The 17,103-nt window shown below is 36.6% G+C and overlaps 1 protein-coding gene across 2 annotated transcripts in view; it reads right to left on the minus strand.

The window, feature by feature from the left end:
* Nucleotides 1-17,103, minus strand: part of fhit (fragile histidine triad diadenosine triphosphatase) — a 287,951-nt gene that overhangs the window by 185,773 nt on the left and 85,075 nt on the right. For both annotated transcript variants that reach the window (XM_057361549.1, XM_057361550.1), the window contains exon 3: nt 13,378-13,498. In XM_057361549.1, the coding sequence (XP_057217532.1) occupies nt 13,378-13,483 (106 nt within the window). In that variant the 5' untranslated portion in view covers nt 13,484-13,498. The remainder of the gene's footprint in view (nt 1-13,377; nt 13,499-17,103) is intronic.

Consider the following 17,103-nt stretch of genomic DNA (forward strand, 5'->3'; position numbering starts at 1 on the left):
GTATGCAGATAGAAATAGCTCATTCTAAGGTAATAAAAACATAACACACCATTATGTAAGGTCTGTTTACACCACTGAACACAGTTATCTATTTTATATTGCATTTCTGTGAAAAGATCCTCAAAAAAATGACACATTTGACCTTAAAGGACACCTCACACGATTATCTGAACAACAAATCTGTTCTAAAACTTTTGGTAAAAACTATATATTTTTTGATGACATTTGAATGGAATTGCCCATATACAGTAGGTCACAATACTAAAAAACACCATTGCTTCTGTTTCATGCTGACTTTAGTCACATTGTCACATTGGTTAAGCAGGCTATTTGTTAATGCTGGCCAATAGCCTAACAGCAAAGTCACGATTTCTGTTGAAGCCCTAAGTAATAACTGAATGCAGGTAATGAAAATTTACATTTATGCATTTGGCAGACGTTTTTCTCCAAAGCGACTTACAGTAAATTCAGGGTATTCATTTTATCAGTATGACAAAACAACATAAATATTAACGGAAAACAGCATGTTCAAAACACAAGTGTTACCCATTGGGATACAATGAGATGCTGCAGAGGATGGTCAAAAAACAACAGTTGTTACAGCTACCGAAATATCTTCTAAATGCAATAGTAAATAAATATGATATTCATTCAGTACCTTTCTACATATTAAAATACCATGAATTTAAGATTTGATAGCATTACTGTGCCGTGGATGGCACTTTTTGTGTCACACTCAGAATGCTAAATGCCTTTCTAGTTAAGCTGAAACAATCAAATAAATAAATGTGTCACCAAGCCGGAAGTGAAACAGATGGAGAAGCATCTACTGTACGAAAGACAGTGAGAAAAAATATCTTAAGTGCGAAATTTCACCGAATGCTGTACGTTATGAATGGGCGTAAACACAGCGTATGGGGGGTTGTCAATGATGCCTGTTTACACATTTAGAGCTGATCTGGTGTAAATACAAAGGAAACAAAAGCACATCAACATCACTTCATTGACTGAACAGTCCCGGGACCCCTACAGGCTACAGATGAGGACCGAGTAGCATTTAAATGAAGCGTTAATCCCTCACCACGAGTCTGAAACCGTGAACGCAGATCTGACGATAATGCGTCGCATTGTTCTAGCATCACTTGAAATCTTCTATTTATTTTTGTTCATTATCTTTTTCATTTACTACCTTGGGAAGCTGGCAAGAATATTGCTAATTATGAATTTTAATAGGATTAGCAGATCTGCCGCGATGGGCTCTTCAGAGTATTGTGTTGTCTAATTCATTCAGAAGAGAGACGATTTATCAAGTGATGTGACTTGCGAGTGTTCTGCTTCATGAAGTCTCTCAGAATTCATATCCCGGCTCATTTTATTCCAATAATGTCTTTGAGAAGATGTGATGGAATGTATGACAGGAAAAGCATCTCTTTTGTCGGCGAATGAATTGTTTGGAATAATTAATCTTTTACAGCAGCTATGAGAAGATGGCTCTCTTTATCGAATGTGATCGCATCTTTGAATCTACAGACAGTTTTTGTAAAGACGCGACTATTATCTGATGAATCACAGTGTTTGCTGGGAAATGGAACAGAGGCAAAAGGGTCTATGGAAGACCTGGGCATTGTACGGATGTCGTTGGTAAATTAGATTAATGCAAATAGGTGCACGCAATAATGTGTTAAACTGTTTTTTAACCTTTTAACGCGTACAATCACATCGGTTTTATCAGTCTAGGGCTGATCCCTGGAGCGTATGGTCACGATGACGCTTAGCACATCACTTGATAAACTGATAAATTAAAATCTCCGCACTTGCCACAGATCACAACCAGTGTTGGGTGTAACTAGTTACTAAGTAATTAGTTACTGTAATTTAATTACTTTTCCCTTGAAAAAGTAAAGTAAGGGATTACTCTAATTTTCCCTGTAATTTAATTACAGTTACTTCTGATGTAATTAAACTAAATACTTTGTGTAATATGTGTGTGTGCAGAAGAGGAATTGACATAAAAATTCAAAGTCTAACTTTAAAATCTGTGCTTTAATGTATAATTCTCACATTTGTAATTAATAATAATACTTTATGTTGTTTTATATTATTTATTTGAATGAATTAAAAGAGCCGTTTCATGTCTATCCTTGAATCACTTAACTCATCAAGGTTGATGTAGGATATAGAAAGTAATTAGTAATAAGTAATTACTTGTAAATACTTTTTGAAGAGAGTAACTTGTACAGTAATCTAATTACATTATCGAATATGTAATTAGTAACTAGTAATTAACTAACTTACCCAACACTGATCACAACTATGCGGTGTTTCAAGCACACATATACTGTTTATTTTAGCTGTCAGACATTTACATTCACAAAAGTTCTAGCAAAACAATACATTTATAGTTCATAAAATACACGTGATGTTTATAGAAGCGGCAATAATCATCATTTCAAATGTTATTTGACAACGTGTTTTATTCATGTCTGGCGTTTCCATTGCCCTTCAAAATGCGCAAATTGAAATAGCGCATTGAAAATACGCCCAATGGAAACACATCACTTTCGCAAAAACTCCCATGTATCACAAAAACGTTTTCACGCTCGCACAAGGTGTTTTTTCAGGCAATACGATAAAGGCATATTTCGCATTACTGCAATGGAAACACTTTTTGTCGTATTTACAAGTCACGTGGCGGACAAAAAAGTCACATGACCATATGTTTCGGCAAAACATTTGGAAAGATAGGATGTAAGGAATTCACATTAAGTAATATCTTATATGACGGCCCAAATGCAGGAAAACGAGTGAGTGCAGTATGGAGATTTATTAGGAACAGTGAGGTAATATGAAAATATATAAGGAAATATAGACAATTCTCTTCACTCTTTCATCACAGTAGGTGGCACTATGCACTAAAGTTGGTTTGCAACCTGCCATAAAACGTACAAAGAAGTACGGCCAGAATGACTTATCGCGAGAAGAAATAAAATACACTTTAATCGCATAACATCATTTGATGGAAACGCAGTCATTCCGCAATACTTTTTTAATCGACATTTAGAAAATATCGAGTTAATCTGTTATGGAAACCTAGATACACATTATAACGTTATAGGTAACTATAAAGTTCACTCTATTCTTCTCCCAGTTCATTGCCAATTTACTTTCATATCTGTCGGGAGTAGTCGTGATGCATTTAACATCTAAATCCGACAGCTCCGATCATCTGAAATCCAGTGCAATCTAACGTAATAATTTGGGAATTGGAATATCATATATCTCATACAGTTTACAAGTGAATATTTTGAATAAAAAAGAATAAGCAACATGCGGTGTGACGTGTCGCCATGGAAATAACGACCACCTTAAAGGGATAGTTCAACCAGAAAAGAAAATTCTGTCATCATTTACTTACACTCAAGCTGCTCTAAAACTGTATCAAATTCTTTGCTCTGTTGAAGACAAAGAAAGATATTAGAAGAATGTCCTTCCGACCATTGACTACCATAGTAGGTTTTTTTTCCTACTGTGAAAGTCATTAGTGCCCCAGAACTGTTTGGTTCTTTGTGTTTCACAGAACAAAATTTTAAGGGGGTGAGAAAATAATGAGAGAATTTTCATTTTTGGGTGAACTAAAAAATTCAAGCTGGAGGCTCATCTACAGTATTTTTAAGGTTACATGTGAAACGTACATCCATGCATGTGACGTGACAGTGTGACCGTACAGTTTTTTGTCAGACTCAGTTTACAGTCTCCGCAGAACGGAGTTAAGTGTATTGGTCCGGCCCTCTACAACCATGCCAGTTTCTCATGTGGCCTCTTGGGGAAATTAATTGCCCATCCCTGCTCTATGGTGTCACAAGTATGACATATTTTCAAGGATACAGTATCATGTTTTTATGTAACTAGAATCGAATCAAAGGACTGCGGATCAAACGTCAAAATGCCTTTAAAAGCAAACATGTCGCTTTTTGAGCAATGCTAGACTTTTCATTCCGTAGACTTCCATTCACACGCACTTGAATGCGGCAGAAACACAAGTTCATTCGAAAATTCACAAGTTCACGTTTGGTGAACTCTGACCTGTGAATGTATATCCTTGAAGTCGTTGGGTTTGGGGGCCAAGGAAGTACACAGTACACACGCTCGATCAGAAATCTCAGATAGACAATATCTGGAAACGCATGCATCCTGTTTATTAGGGGCTAACCTGGAAAATTTGTCTGGGGAATATTTCTCTACATCGAATAAATATGATATTAGCACACAAATGAAAATAACGCACACAGCCCACCAATGACAAAAGGCTTATGTGCTTTAGCTGAGATTGCAAATTTGTCATGATCATACTAATTCAGTTTGCATTCACGTTTGCTGAACATGTAAACGTAACATTTACATAACGCACCATTATTTGCCAGGTGATAAGATTGAGTTTGCCCAATAATTAGGGACGGAGCGTCTCTATACTCTACAGACATCAACATTACATCCCAGCATTAGCATAATACAAAAATAATGAGTGACATTCCGGGGAATTAATAAAAATATGGAAACAAACACACGATAAATGCTTCATGAGATTAAGAAAACTGCAGTGAGGGATTACCTCGGGAATGTGTTCTTTACCTTTGATTAAAAGTGAAATCCAGCAGTGTGTCAGCAAACCCATTAAGTACAGCTTGTCTGGCTTATAGTTCATTAAGCAATTGATTTGATGACTGTTACTCTTTAGTGCATTATTAGTTTTAGACTTAGACTTGCTATCACAATCATTTGATGTCTGAAATGAAATGTTGCTGCTAATCCTCTCGTTTCGAATTATTGTCGAGTTTTGCGTTCCTTATCAAATCAGTAAACAGATCGCACAGGTGCAGATATAGATTGAATGATAAAACATTAGAATATGGTTCCATTTGTTAACATTAGTCAAATTAACTAATAGTAAACTTTAAATTTATGTCAAACTTATTCAAAACTAATTTATTAATACCGACATTATTAATGCTATTAAAAATAAAATGTATTATTTCTTTTCGAAAATCAAGTTGTATCTAACATTAGATAATGCACAATGAATTAAAATAAACAAGCTATGAAGTTGAAGGTGCAAATGTAGTCTATGCAAGATAAATAAAGTACTTAAAGGGACAGTTCACCCAAAAATGAAAATTCTCTCTTCATTTACTCAGCCTCAAGTTGTTCCAAATCTGTATAAATGTATTTGTTATGATGAACACAGAGAATTTTGTAAAAATGCTTGTAACCAAACAGATCTTGGCCAGCATTGACTCCCATGGTAGGAAAATTGCTTAATAATATAAATAAATGTCTTTGTTTTGTTGAACACAGGTGAAAATAACAGAAAAGATGCTCTGTATTTTTTCAGACCTCAAATACTGGAAAGAAATCAAGTTCATATTCACTTTTAAGCAATGCAACAGTCATATTTCTACATTTATTTAGGAAAAGTTCAAACATTCATTTTTATGTGATAACCTGGATTTTTATCAGTTTTCATGTGTCTTTCACATTGCTGTTGGATGGCTTTATGTCACTCCTGAGGTTTGATTTTGTTGAAATTCATCAGACACTGGACTGGAATGACCACAATACATCTAGAAATGCTGAATAGCTGAACATTTGGAATGGTCGCTTATGTTTTTCCGCTGCCGTATAAAAATACATTTCAGTATTTATGCATTTGATCTCAATCAGAAGAACAATTATTATCCAATAAATTGGAATTGAACTGATCCTTTGAAACAGAATGAATCGATAGAAATATAAAGATACCAACAGCACAGTGAAGTTCAGAGACGAGACGCAAACTTCCGTCACGCTCTCATACTCACGAGTCACGAGACAAACGAAAAATTAATGACACACTCTGTCGGAAACTTAATAGCCAAATAAAAAGCGCATTAAAATAATTGTGATGTGTATATCACCAGCAACATCATCAACACTGCCAAATGTAATCATCTCCAGGAAAATATACTGTGAATGTGAGACACATCACACAGCCCGAACTTACAGCAGTACTGGGTTTAAGTGAGTTTAAATCCTAACAACAAAAAATCAATAAAATCCATGTGAAATACCCCATCCCATAATGTCAGCAGATGCCAGTCAGGGTCTGTGATAGAACAAGTGATGGTTCACCCAAAAATGAAACTTCTGTCATCATTTACTCACCATCTTGTCATGTCAAACCTGTATGAGTTTCTTTCTTCCGCAGAGCACAAAAGAAGATATTTTGAAAAATGTTGTCACCGAACAGTGATGGCAGCCATTCACTTGCATTGGTTTTGTGTCCACACAATAGAAGTCAATGGCTGTCACCACTGTTCGGTTATCAACATTCTTCAAAATCTCTTCTTTTGTGTTCTGCAGAAGAAAGTCATACAGGTTTGAAATGACAAGAGGGTGAGTAAATGATGACAGAATTTTCACTTTTGGGTGAACTGTCCGTTTAAGACATCCACTCCACACATCACCCAAACGCTGTAGTCAAGAGTCCGTTTCCATCGACTATAAGTGCCTATCCATCTTATTAATTTAGCCAGGGATTCATTAAGAGATTCAGATTCTTCCTCCACCTGCCAAGAGCTTAAACAAACACGATTAAAGAGATAATGGAACGTTTGACAGGCCTGCGCCTCTTCAGGAAGCACATATCAAACTTGATTTTTCAGCTCAAGTAACTAATGCAGACAGAAAATCTGCATTACGATGAAACAGAGAAAATTCTTTCAAAGTAAATAAGCGTAAACATGATTCAGAAACAGAAGAAGAAAAACCAAGCTCTTATATCTGTCAAAGCCTATGGGATATCCCCCCATGGCCTGAGGGAAGTATACCCACCCAGACCACCCCCACCTCCATCTCCCTAAACACATCCTGACCCTCTCACTGTGTTTCAGGAGTGATACTGATGCTCATGCACCACCGGAGGCTTTAAAGTCCGAGTAAAGTGACATTGAAATATGTGTTCTGAGTTTGTCACACAACAGAAAATTGTGTTATTAACCACCCAGCCAAATTTGAATGGAGAAAAAAACATCCAAGTAAACAAAACAAGTCATCAAAATCTTGGAAAAATAAGCAGGACTCTTTGCTCTCAAATGCTGTGGGCGCTGTGTCCGCTGTTGGCGCTGAAGCCACGCCCACTCGAATCGCTCAACCTGAGTCCACAGCCCAGTAGGCTATATGTGAACTATGTGAATACGTTTTATTGGAGGATTTGAATTCAAACACACGCGAGTCAATGCATATAGATAATTCAGGAGCAGGTTAAAAGGTATGCGTATTTGGCGTGCTGTCCGGGGAGAGGGCTCCTAGCCCGGCAGTTTCTTCCAAACACAGAGTACTCCGGTATTAGCCCGAACCCAGAGCGCGTTGTGGTTACAAATAGCACCCGGCAATGTTCAAGATAGCATTTTTGCACGGAGGCAGCTTAGAGAGACACACTTCATAGGCAGCGTAACGGAAGTCCATTTGAATTATAAACAGAGAGCGTATTTGCTATAACCAATCACTTATTAACTACAATACTAATTTCGAAATGCCATCAAAAGTCATTGAAAGTGAAAATGAAACGTACGTTTATATAAAACTATGCTCCAACGGGCATTTCGGCAATTCGCCAATCACGTTACTCGCATGTTGTTATGGAAACGACAGGTCTCCGTCATTGGTTAGCTGTGAAAAAGTTGCTTGACGGGATGTTTTTTCAGAAAAGTTGAACTTTTTTCCAACCTCAAAAGACACTCTGAGCTGCAGAAAAAGACGCCGGCGCTGGCGTTTTAAAAAAACGCTGAAAGCACGGTTTACTCCATAGGATTATAATTTAGAACAGACGCTAGCAACTTCAAAAAAGAAGTCAAGTGTGAACACAGACAGCTTTGTCTATTTGTAGTGGTTCTCTCTTGAGCTGATAAGGTAGATGCTGAAATTGCTGATAGCGAACCAGCCGGGTGGATTGTCTGTTATTTGGCGTGAGATTTGTTTAGTTGGGCGCTCTAGTGATAGGGGAGGGGCCATGCATGCTCGGACGCTCCATTGCGTCATCGATCACCCGTTTTAGCCCCGCCCAAAAAAATCCTGAAAAGACAATTGGTGAAAAACTGTTTAACGTATTAACTCCACAAGTCTTTGTAATGTGTTTCAGCGATACATTTCTAACATCTATAATGTGTTTAGAAACCATTCTCAGAATTCTCTTTACCCGGACTTTAAGATCTTCCTCTCCAAACTCATCTGAGCAGAAACATGAACATAGTGACTAGCTTTGATACGAGACCAAATCTGCTACGCTATGCCCTGGAAAAGAGAAAGCACAGGAAACAAATACACCAAGACCCTTCCAGAATCCTGTATGTTCAGCAAGACACATTGAGACAATCTAAATATACACCGGAAAGGAAATTGAGGGTATGCCCACGGTACGGTGGTTTTATTAGTTAGGCAACTTCTCAAACTACTAGCAAACAGGAAAATTACATTCAGCTGAAGGGTGTCGTTTTTTTAGATGAAAGATTCTTTCCTTTTGTTTATTACACAGAAACAACAATACTCAAAGGTTTTGTATATACTCATACACTTTGGTTTTTGCCTCACGTCCACACTTGTCAACAAAAACTAAGCTCAAGTGAAAACCCTCATCAAATGCATTTCAAAATGCTGTTTTTGCGCTGTTGTGTGGACTATGAAATGGGGGCTCAGTTTGTAAATCATTCAAGATAGAAAGGTGGTTTGGTGGCGAAAAGCGAGGACATTTTCATTGGCAACTTTTGAACTTTATTGACCATCCATATAAATTAAGTGCCACAATATTTCAAAAACACAGTAAATAAATAAAATGTTTAACAGAAATGAAACGTTGAAGTTTATGTTACGTTTTACTAATGCACAGTACATGGATGTACAGTATGTAAGCGTTTTTAGACGTTGTCAATGAGGACCTTTTAGCGCCGCTTGAAACACTAGTGTGGATAAAGAGCATTTTAAATGAAAACTCAGTTTTTAGATGTATCCAGATCAATATGGATATCGCATAAGTTAGGCATTTGAATGTCAATTCTGAAAAGTGTGACGCTGTGATTTTATTTGCTTAAGAATCCCTGCCAGCTCAATACATTGGCTAAAATATATGTTTAGTATGCTGTTGTCGTCCTTCTAAAACATATGTCCTAATTTGCTGTTTTTCAGGAAATGGAAAAACACTGTACTTTACATATAACACACATACTAGGGATGGGAAGATTCATCGATTTGCATCGGTGCGTCTGCATAAAAGGTAACGGTGCAATGCGTCATTCCAAGGCAGAAAGGAATTAAGGCACATCCGAATACAACATTTGCTTTACTCCCTGTCTCCTGAGAGACCTATATCTGATAGATTTTCAAGGCAGCATAGATGTATCATTTAGCTGTAGGCCTAACGCTAGCTGCTAGCGGCTCCGCAACCGCTAGCATGACGCCGAATTAGCAAACGACTGAAACTTTTTCCACTCCCCGCAGGCTAACAGATCTGCTTGTTCCAATGCAATACCCGATGCTATCGCTTTTTTACTTGTAAACATACTTAGCGTTACAGAGAATGAGGGCTTCCAATACCTCGTCCACGTCAAGACCTGTTTGTGAAAGTGCCCTGCATTAGTCAGGAGGCACGTCAGTTAACCATTACAAAATTCCTTTTTGTGTTGTGTTTTGGTTATTATTCCAAAAGAAATACCAGTAGACTCTGTAGTTTCTATTAAAACCAATACAATTCCTATTATAACCACTAATTCCATAAAATATTCTATTGTGTTTTGGGCAAAGTTCTATTATTTTTTCAGCAGGGGTACCATATTGAATTGCATGGCATCATATTTTTTTCATTGCATCCTATTGCATTGAATCGCATTGTGTTGTATCGAATCAGATCGAACTGCATCATAATAGGGATGAATCTTATCGGATCGCATTGGTAGCTGCTTCGTATGTACCTTTAATGTATGGTATCGTTGGCTATGCATCGAGATGCTTATCGCATCGGCCTCAGTATAGAGATGCACATCCCTAATACATACTGGGTTGACAAAGTTGACAAGCAGTTTTTAATACATTTTAGTGGTTAGATATTTGCAAAGCCCAGTGACAAACATAAAGGGTGACTAATAATAATGATTTACAGCAAAAAATAAAAATCACAAAATATGGAGATACAAGGTTTCAGAAGGACAGCAGCGATGAGTTTTCTTAAAATATATGTTTTAATAACCATGCGTAAACATATTTTTCTTAAAAATGCAAACATGTACATACATGTTGCCTGCATATTATTGTAATACAGTTTGTGCTGAATACAGTGATATAAGAACTTAAAAACAACTGAAAACAGCACAAATGTCAGGGCATGTAAAACTTCTGAAGGGTCCTAAAACACCCTCAGATTGTGAGAGAGAGAGTTAATAGACAAAAAAGTATTCTTTTCTTTTTGAATACAGCGGTTGCCAAACTTCTTTGCCTAAGTGCCAATAAACAGCGACATTGTCAGATGTTGTAAAGATCCTCCCAGTTTGGACACCTTTGACTTAACCAATTGTGGGATGACTATTCATTTTCCCAACCGTCTTGTTAAAAATACTTTTTTCAGAGTTGTGGACTCGAGTCTCATGACTTGGACTCGACTCGGACTCAAGTCACAAATTTGATGACTTGAGACTCGACTCGACAAAATCAGAGAAGACTTCGACTTGACTTTGACTTGGACACCAATGACTCGTGACTTGACTTAGACTTGAACACTATGACTCGGCAAGTCTTTACATATTTTAAAACCAAACATCAAACTCAAAATCTGATTTATGAAACATGTCGTTTAGAAGCTCAGAAGGTATTTTTGTGATGATTTCAACTTGTTTGCTAGCCTGCCTCAATGCATTCCATGTAGGCCACACAATATTTAAGATAATTGCTCTCTCAAACTAGCTAACGGTTGCTATAATACTTATAATTTATGATCGCTTGCTCATTCTGTGCAATCCCACAGAATTACATTTTTTGTTGACAGTCATAGCACATTTCACGAATACAAGCTCTATAGTTTTGCCTGTAACTAGCTAACAGAAATAAAAGCTAACATAAAGTATGATTGTAGAATGTAACGTTAGTGTTTCTATTAAAACGATATACCACACACATAAATCAGGTGGAGCACAAACGATAAAGATATGTTTGTATTTGATTTTTAAAAATTGATTTACAATGTTTGTTTTTATTTTGGAGGGCAGGGAGAACAAACTGGTGCAAGTGTTAGAGAAAGGTAAGAGATAATGAAGAAAAGAGTGAACCATTTCTGGCAACTAAAACACATTGCCCAGTCACTAGTACGCAAGAAAATATTTTCTTACTTTCTGTAGTCTTACAAAAAATGATGTTCAAATATGTTTATAGTCAATGCATTATTTAACATGAAAATTTATCCCAAAATAAAAATCCTGACATTATTTATTCACCTTCATGTCGTTCAATAACATTTTGATTTATGTTGTATGCTTAAATTGTATTGGAAAGTTAATAATTAACTTATAACAATAAATAATTTAATTTATACAATGTATCGTTTAATGAAAATTGCATTGTGTTTGTGATCAATTTTTTTTGTATTCCTACTGGAAACCTTGAATATACTATTCAAGACAAAAAAACAACAATTTTATAACTTAATTAATACCTAAATTCAATTTTGTACATTATATTATAATATAAACTACATACAGTATACAGTAATATTACAGTTATAGAGGTCAGACCCAAAATTAGAATGGTTAGAATAGATGGTGTGTTCCATACAGCTATTATCTATAAGCTACATCTTCAGTCAGGTGTGTAAAGTAAATTTCTACCACAGTGCCCTTAGTTATCTCATATAAAACATTGTGAAGCCTTTCTGACATAAATGAATATAAATCAACTATACTATTTAATACAGTGAAACTAATGACTTGTTAAAGACTTGAAGTTTAAACTTGAGGAGGACTTGGACTCGAATTGGACTTGATTGTCTTGACTCGGGACTTGACATGGACTTATCTGACTTGACTCGAGACTTGCACGCAAAGACTTGAGACTTACTTGTGACTTGCAAAGCAATGACTTGGTACCACCTCTGCCTTTTTTACTATTTTATTTTGAAACACAAAAATGCAACCCATGAAGCCTGAAGCTTACAACAGTCATATTTAACATATCACTATTTCAATTCATTTTGTGAAACCCATTTGTAATCTAACCTAATGATCTTAAAGAGAAGCCAGGCTACTGGACAGGACAAAGTCACATGAAAGAAACCCCTGCTGTTCAATACACATTAAGATCCTTTACCAATACAAATACCGCTTACAATGCGTTACTTGACTCAGTGGCGCCCGTTGTCCAATAAACATCCATATTTTATCTATTACAACCTTCATTATAGTGTTTAGATATCGGCCTTAGCCCCCTATTAAAACAAAGGTCTACAGGTCATTATCTCCTACAGTCATATTCATACAGTATAGATTAAAGAAGTCACATTACATTGACAAACATGCCATTGCGTATTTTTGCTGACATTTTAGAGGCATTTTTCTGTACAGGTCTCTCCTACACACATCAGCCCTTTAGACCTCCCGCTGGTTTCTGGCCAAGCCGTAACTTCAAGACTGCTAGCGCAACAATTAAATAATGCTAATGTATTGCTTATGCCCTCCAAACATGACAGCCACTTTGGATTTTGGGATTATGCAGCAGTGGCCCATAATGCTGTGAAAAATTGCTTTCCATCAGAAGTTAATCTAAACACGGTTGCATAACACACAGCAGCACGTGAAGATCTTGCACGGCAAAGCCAAGAACTTATTGCTATTCCGGAGAAAACGAGTAAGAACATTACTCAAACGAATCAGCAATGGAAATCATGCAAATGTATGCAATGTTTGAATTTGCACGTTGAGCTCAAAGATTAATAGACAAAAAAAGTATTCTTTACTTTTTGAATCAGAGCGAAAAAGAGAGTTTTAAAGTACACCCGCCGATGATTCATGGCATTTAGCTTTTCGTGCCGCCTGCATGTATGTCTGCAAAGAATTTGTCTTCGGGTCATTTCAGACGCAAGGCAACAAAACTTTTAGCCAATCCAAGAGGACAGAAGCTCTTCTGAGGGTTGTATCCGGTAAACATCTGTTGACATGGCGTAATGCAAAGGTCAGACCAACTTAACAAAGAGCAAACTGTTGCCGAGCAACGGCAGGAAGCGACTGGGTTTTTCTATACATCGTATTCCTGAGTAAACCTGAGAGAAAGAATTGTACCTGCTCTTGGAAACGAAAAAACTGAGAAGGATACGACCGGGCACGACTGGCTTTCGGTTGACCAGGGCAAAGGACAACTCCGTCTGCAGGAACACAGCCGAAGACTTTATGATGTGCTGTCCAAAGCGAAACGTAGCCATTGCACACAGCGTTCTCTGAAAGAGATGAAGAGCAAAAAGACACGTTTGAACAACGAAGGAGAACAATCTCCTGAGTTATGAAAGAGCAAGTCCTGAGCAATAGCATTTTTATTTGGATGCTAATAAAATAACAGCACTCCGCTACTCAACAAATCACAAAATTTCAGTGTAAAATTCACATTTATAGCAGAAACGAAGCAAAAACAGAGACATTAATTGCATATTTATGTTATTTCAGTCAGTTCGGATGAAAGCTATTTCACAAAGCAGCCTTAAAGCAAACAAATTGACAGCAGGCTATTTTAAACCGGTCTCAATGGGAGACGTCAGTGATAAAATGACGATCTGAAACAGCAAGAGCTCCAACAAAGAACAATCCATAACGTGTAAGAGGGATCTTGTCACACTAGGAGGGCTTTTCAATGCCCACCGTCATTGCAAACAAGTATCGACCAAGATCAGAGTCCTCCGGCTAAATTTAAGCAGGGAATTTGAGTAAGATAACATTGATCTACTAAACAAATAGCAATGCTGTGGCATTAAGCATTCTTTGAGTGTCATCATTTATTCACTATCATGTCATTTCAAACCTGTATAAATTGGAAATGTTGACATAACGGCAATAATAATAATAATAACACTTTAAAATAATGTTATATTTTTTAACAACAGTAAATGCATGAACTAACAATGAACAATATTGGTTTCCAGCATGAATTAATTATTTTTATTGCTAGTTGTCAATACAATTATTCATGTTTGTTCATGTTGCATCAACGTTAATGTGAACAGTTATAACATTTTATTTTAAAATGCATTAGTAAATTGTGAAATTAACATGAACTATAAGATTAATAAATGCTGTAGCAGAAGTATTGTTCATTGTTAGTTCATATTAGCTAATGCATTAGAACATTATTGGTGTTATTAGTGTCACCAGCAATAATACTATCAATTACTATTATTATTGTTGTTGTTATTAATAATGTTAATAGCAATATTTTATATAAATATATAAATTATTATGATATTAATATATTACATGTATTTTTTAAATATATACATATTTGTAATATATTAATACTTTTTATTCTAAATAACTTACACATATGTAAATGAAAAATGCAACAATTATTATTATATTTCATGATTTAATGGCACAATTAATCAAAGGCCCTTTCAGTTTTATTGCATGGAAAAAGAGGCCAGAACATTTAGCTAAACTTCTCCTTTTGTGTTACAAAAAAAAGAAGGAAAATCATATAGGTTTAAAGTCATGTCAAATAAACAATGACAGAGCTATTACTTTAAAAATAAATAAAATATGTAATACCCCAGGAGCCTTTTTTGTATGTGCATAAATTATTGTAATGGGGTTAAATTAAGAGGAGGAAGAGGACGATTGGAATGAAGAAAAAACAGGACTAAGGCCTGAAGATAATGAGTGTGCTTCACACATCCACACACACACACACACACACACACACACACACACAGAGCTGGACTTAACATGACCCCACAGACATGCACACACACGCAACACGTGCAGAATTACTAACAGGCGGATACATCTTTCTTTTCCTTTACATACACACACTCGTATTCAAACTCGCCAACACACATACAATTTGAAAAATGGTGGCAAACAAAACCCCTACTGTGTGCTGGACGATGTCCCAGAGGACACAATCCAAAAAAAAAAAAAAAGAGGAAAATGAAGAGGAAAAAGCAAAGCGGAAAATGTGTGCACACCAGCTGTCTCGGTTATTAGCCTCCTAAACAGAATCCAACAATTCCGCAATTAAGAATCACAATGCTGCAATTAGCGTGCCACAGTTTGCGATGACCTAATTAATGCGTCTACAACACGGTAAACCACGCACATTTACCATTTCACATCATATCAGGTAAATCCGTATGTGCATAATTTTGAGCGTGTGAGGAACGGTTGCATTTCATGCGACTGCTGTGATCAGATATCAACGTTTTATCAAACATGCCCTGTGCTTTCCTCTCTGCAGCGGCGGTCACGCTTGATTCGCCGGGCGTGTGCTCGGCCTGCATTCCACGGAGCGTTACTACAGCGGCTATGTGTTTAATCCTTATCTGTAACCTTGACTGCACAGATTGCTGCTGTGCCGTGTAATCGGTGAAATCCAGCAGCCTACTCACTGATACTGATGCATCATTTATCCACAGACACAATAATCCCTAAACTCATTCAAATGCACACACAATCACAATGTAAACTTCACCTGAGAAGAATCATCTGAGCAAAAAATTGTTTTGGGAATAAATGGGCACGTTAAAAACAGAGTTCACAGTGAATGGCTGGTGTACAACAATTGCATTTGGTGCACTTGTCTCCTCCACACTGTGTATTGGAATTGTTGTTATTTTCTTCATGGCTGTAATCAAACTAAGAAAAAATAAAACCCTGACTGAGACAATACAGCTTAAGTATTTTTTCTTTGTGATATATAAAATCAACCTGCACAATGTACTGTAAAAGAATATTCTGAAAAAATATAACCTTGATATCTTTATGATTGAGTGAGAAGGGCCGTGTGAAGCCATGTTCCAGTTCCAGATTATTTTGTGCAAAATAATAAAATGTACTGACAAAAAATATATTGTTTATAAGTAAATCAAATAAAATATGTTTTTATCATATTGTGAATATAAATTTTGAGTACTCAAAAGTAGGGGTGGGCCGATACCAGTTTTTCCTTTACCAATCAGAATCCGATTCCTGAATTGTAAGCATCGGCCGATACCAATCCGATACTAGTACTGCTTTTTCCTGACAAAACTATAACGTATTTATGAAAGTTGACTGAACATAATGATATATGCTTTATAATGTAGTGCAATCATTTTTTTAGGGATGCACCGATATGTACATTTTGGCCGATAACGATATCCAAAATAACGATATCCGAAATGTTTTTAACATTGAACATTAACCGATATATTGGCCAATATACAGCATCTAAATATTAAAGGGGTCATATGTCGCGAATACGTGTTTTTCTGTGTCTTTGGTGTGTTATAAGTTGCCCATGCATGTATTAGACACGTAAAATTGCAAAAATGAAAGTGTGGAAACAAAGGATGCATTCTATCTAAAAGCGAATGCTCACCCAGACCTGCCTGAAACGCCTCATGTAACCACACCCCCACAAATCTACATCAGTTGGTGGTATGACTAAGACCGCCCAAATGTATACGGTGGGCATACCTGTCAGTACAATTGCTTTGATGTTCCAAATATGGTAAGAGGCATTACATTCCTGTCACACGCTTGCAGTATTCGACCAATCACTACGCACTGGTTAACCGGCCAATCATAGCACACCTCGCTTTTCAGAGCGATGAGCTTTGTAAAAAATCTGCGCGTTTCAGAGAGGCGGAGCAAAGAGGAGATACAAACATGCACGGTATGTGTTTTTGAACCTTAGATCATGTATACACATTGCGTTACATCTAAAACAAACGACAATATTCATTTCAGCCATGTCATATGACCCCTTTAATTTTAAATTCTCTAACACTGAAACAAAAGGCAAAAACACTCTCATAAAGTATAGATACTTGAAAAATATACATGAGTAAAAGTG

Source organism: Triplophysa rosa, linkage group LG20 (genome assembly GCF_024868665.1).
Source record: "Triplophysa rosa linkage group LG20, Trosa_1v2, whole genome shotgun sequence".
In the NCBI taxonomy this organism is placed as follows: Eukaryota; Metazoa; Chordata; class Actinopteri; order Cypriniformes; family Nemacheilidae; genus Triplophysa; species Triplophysa rosa.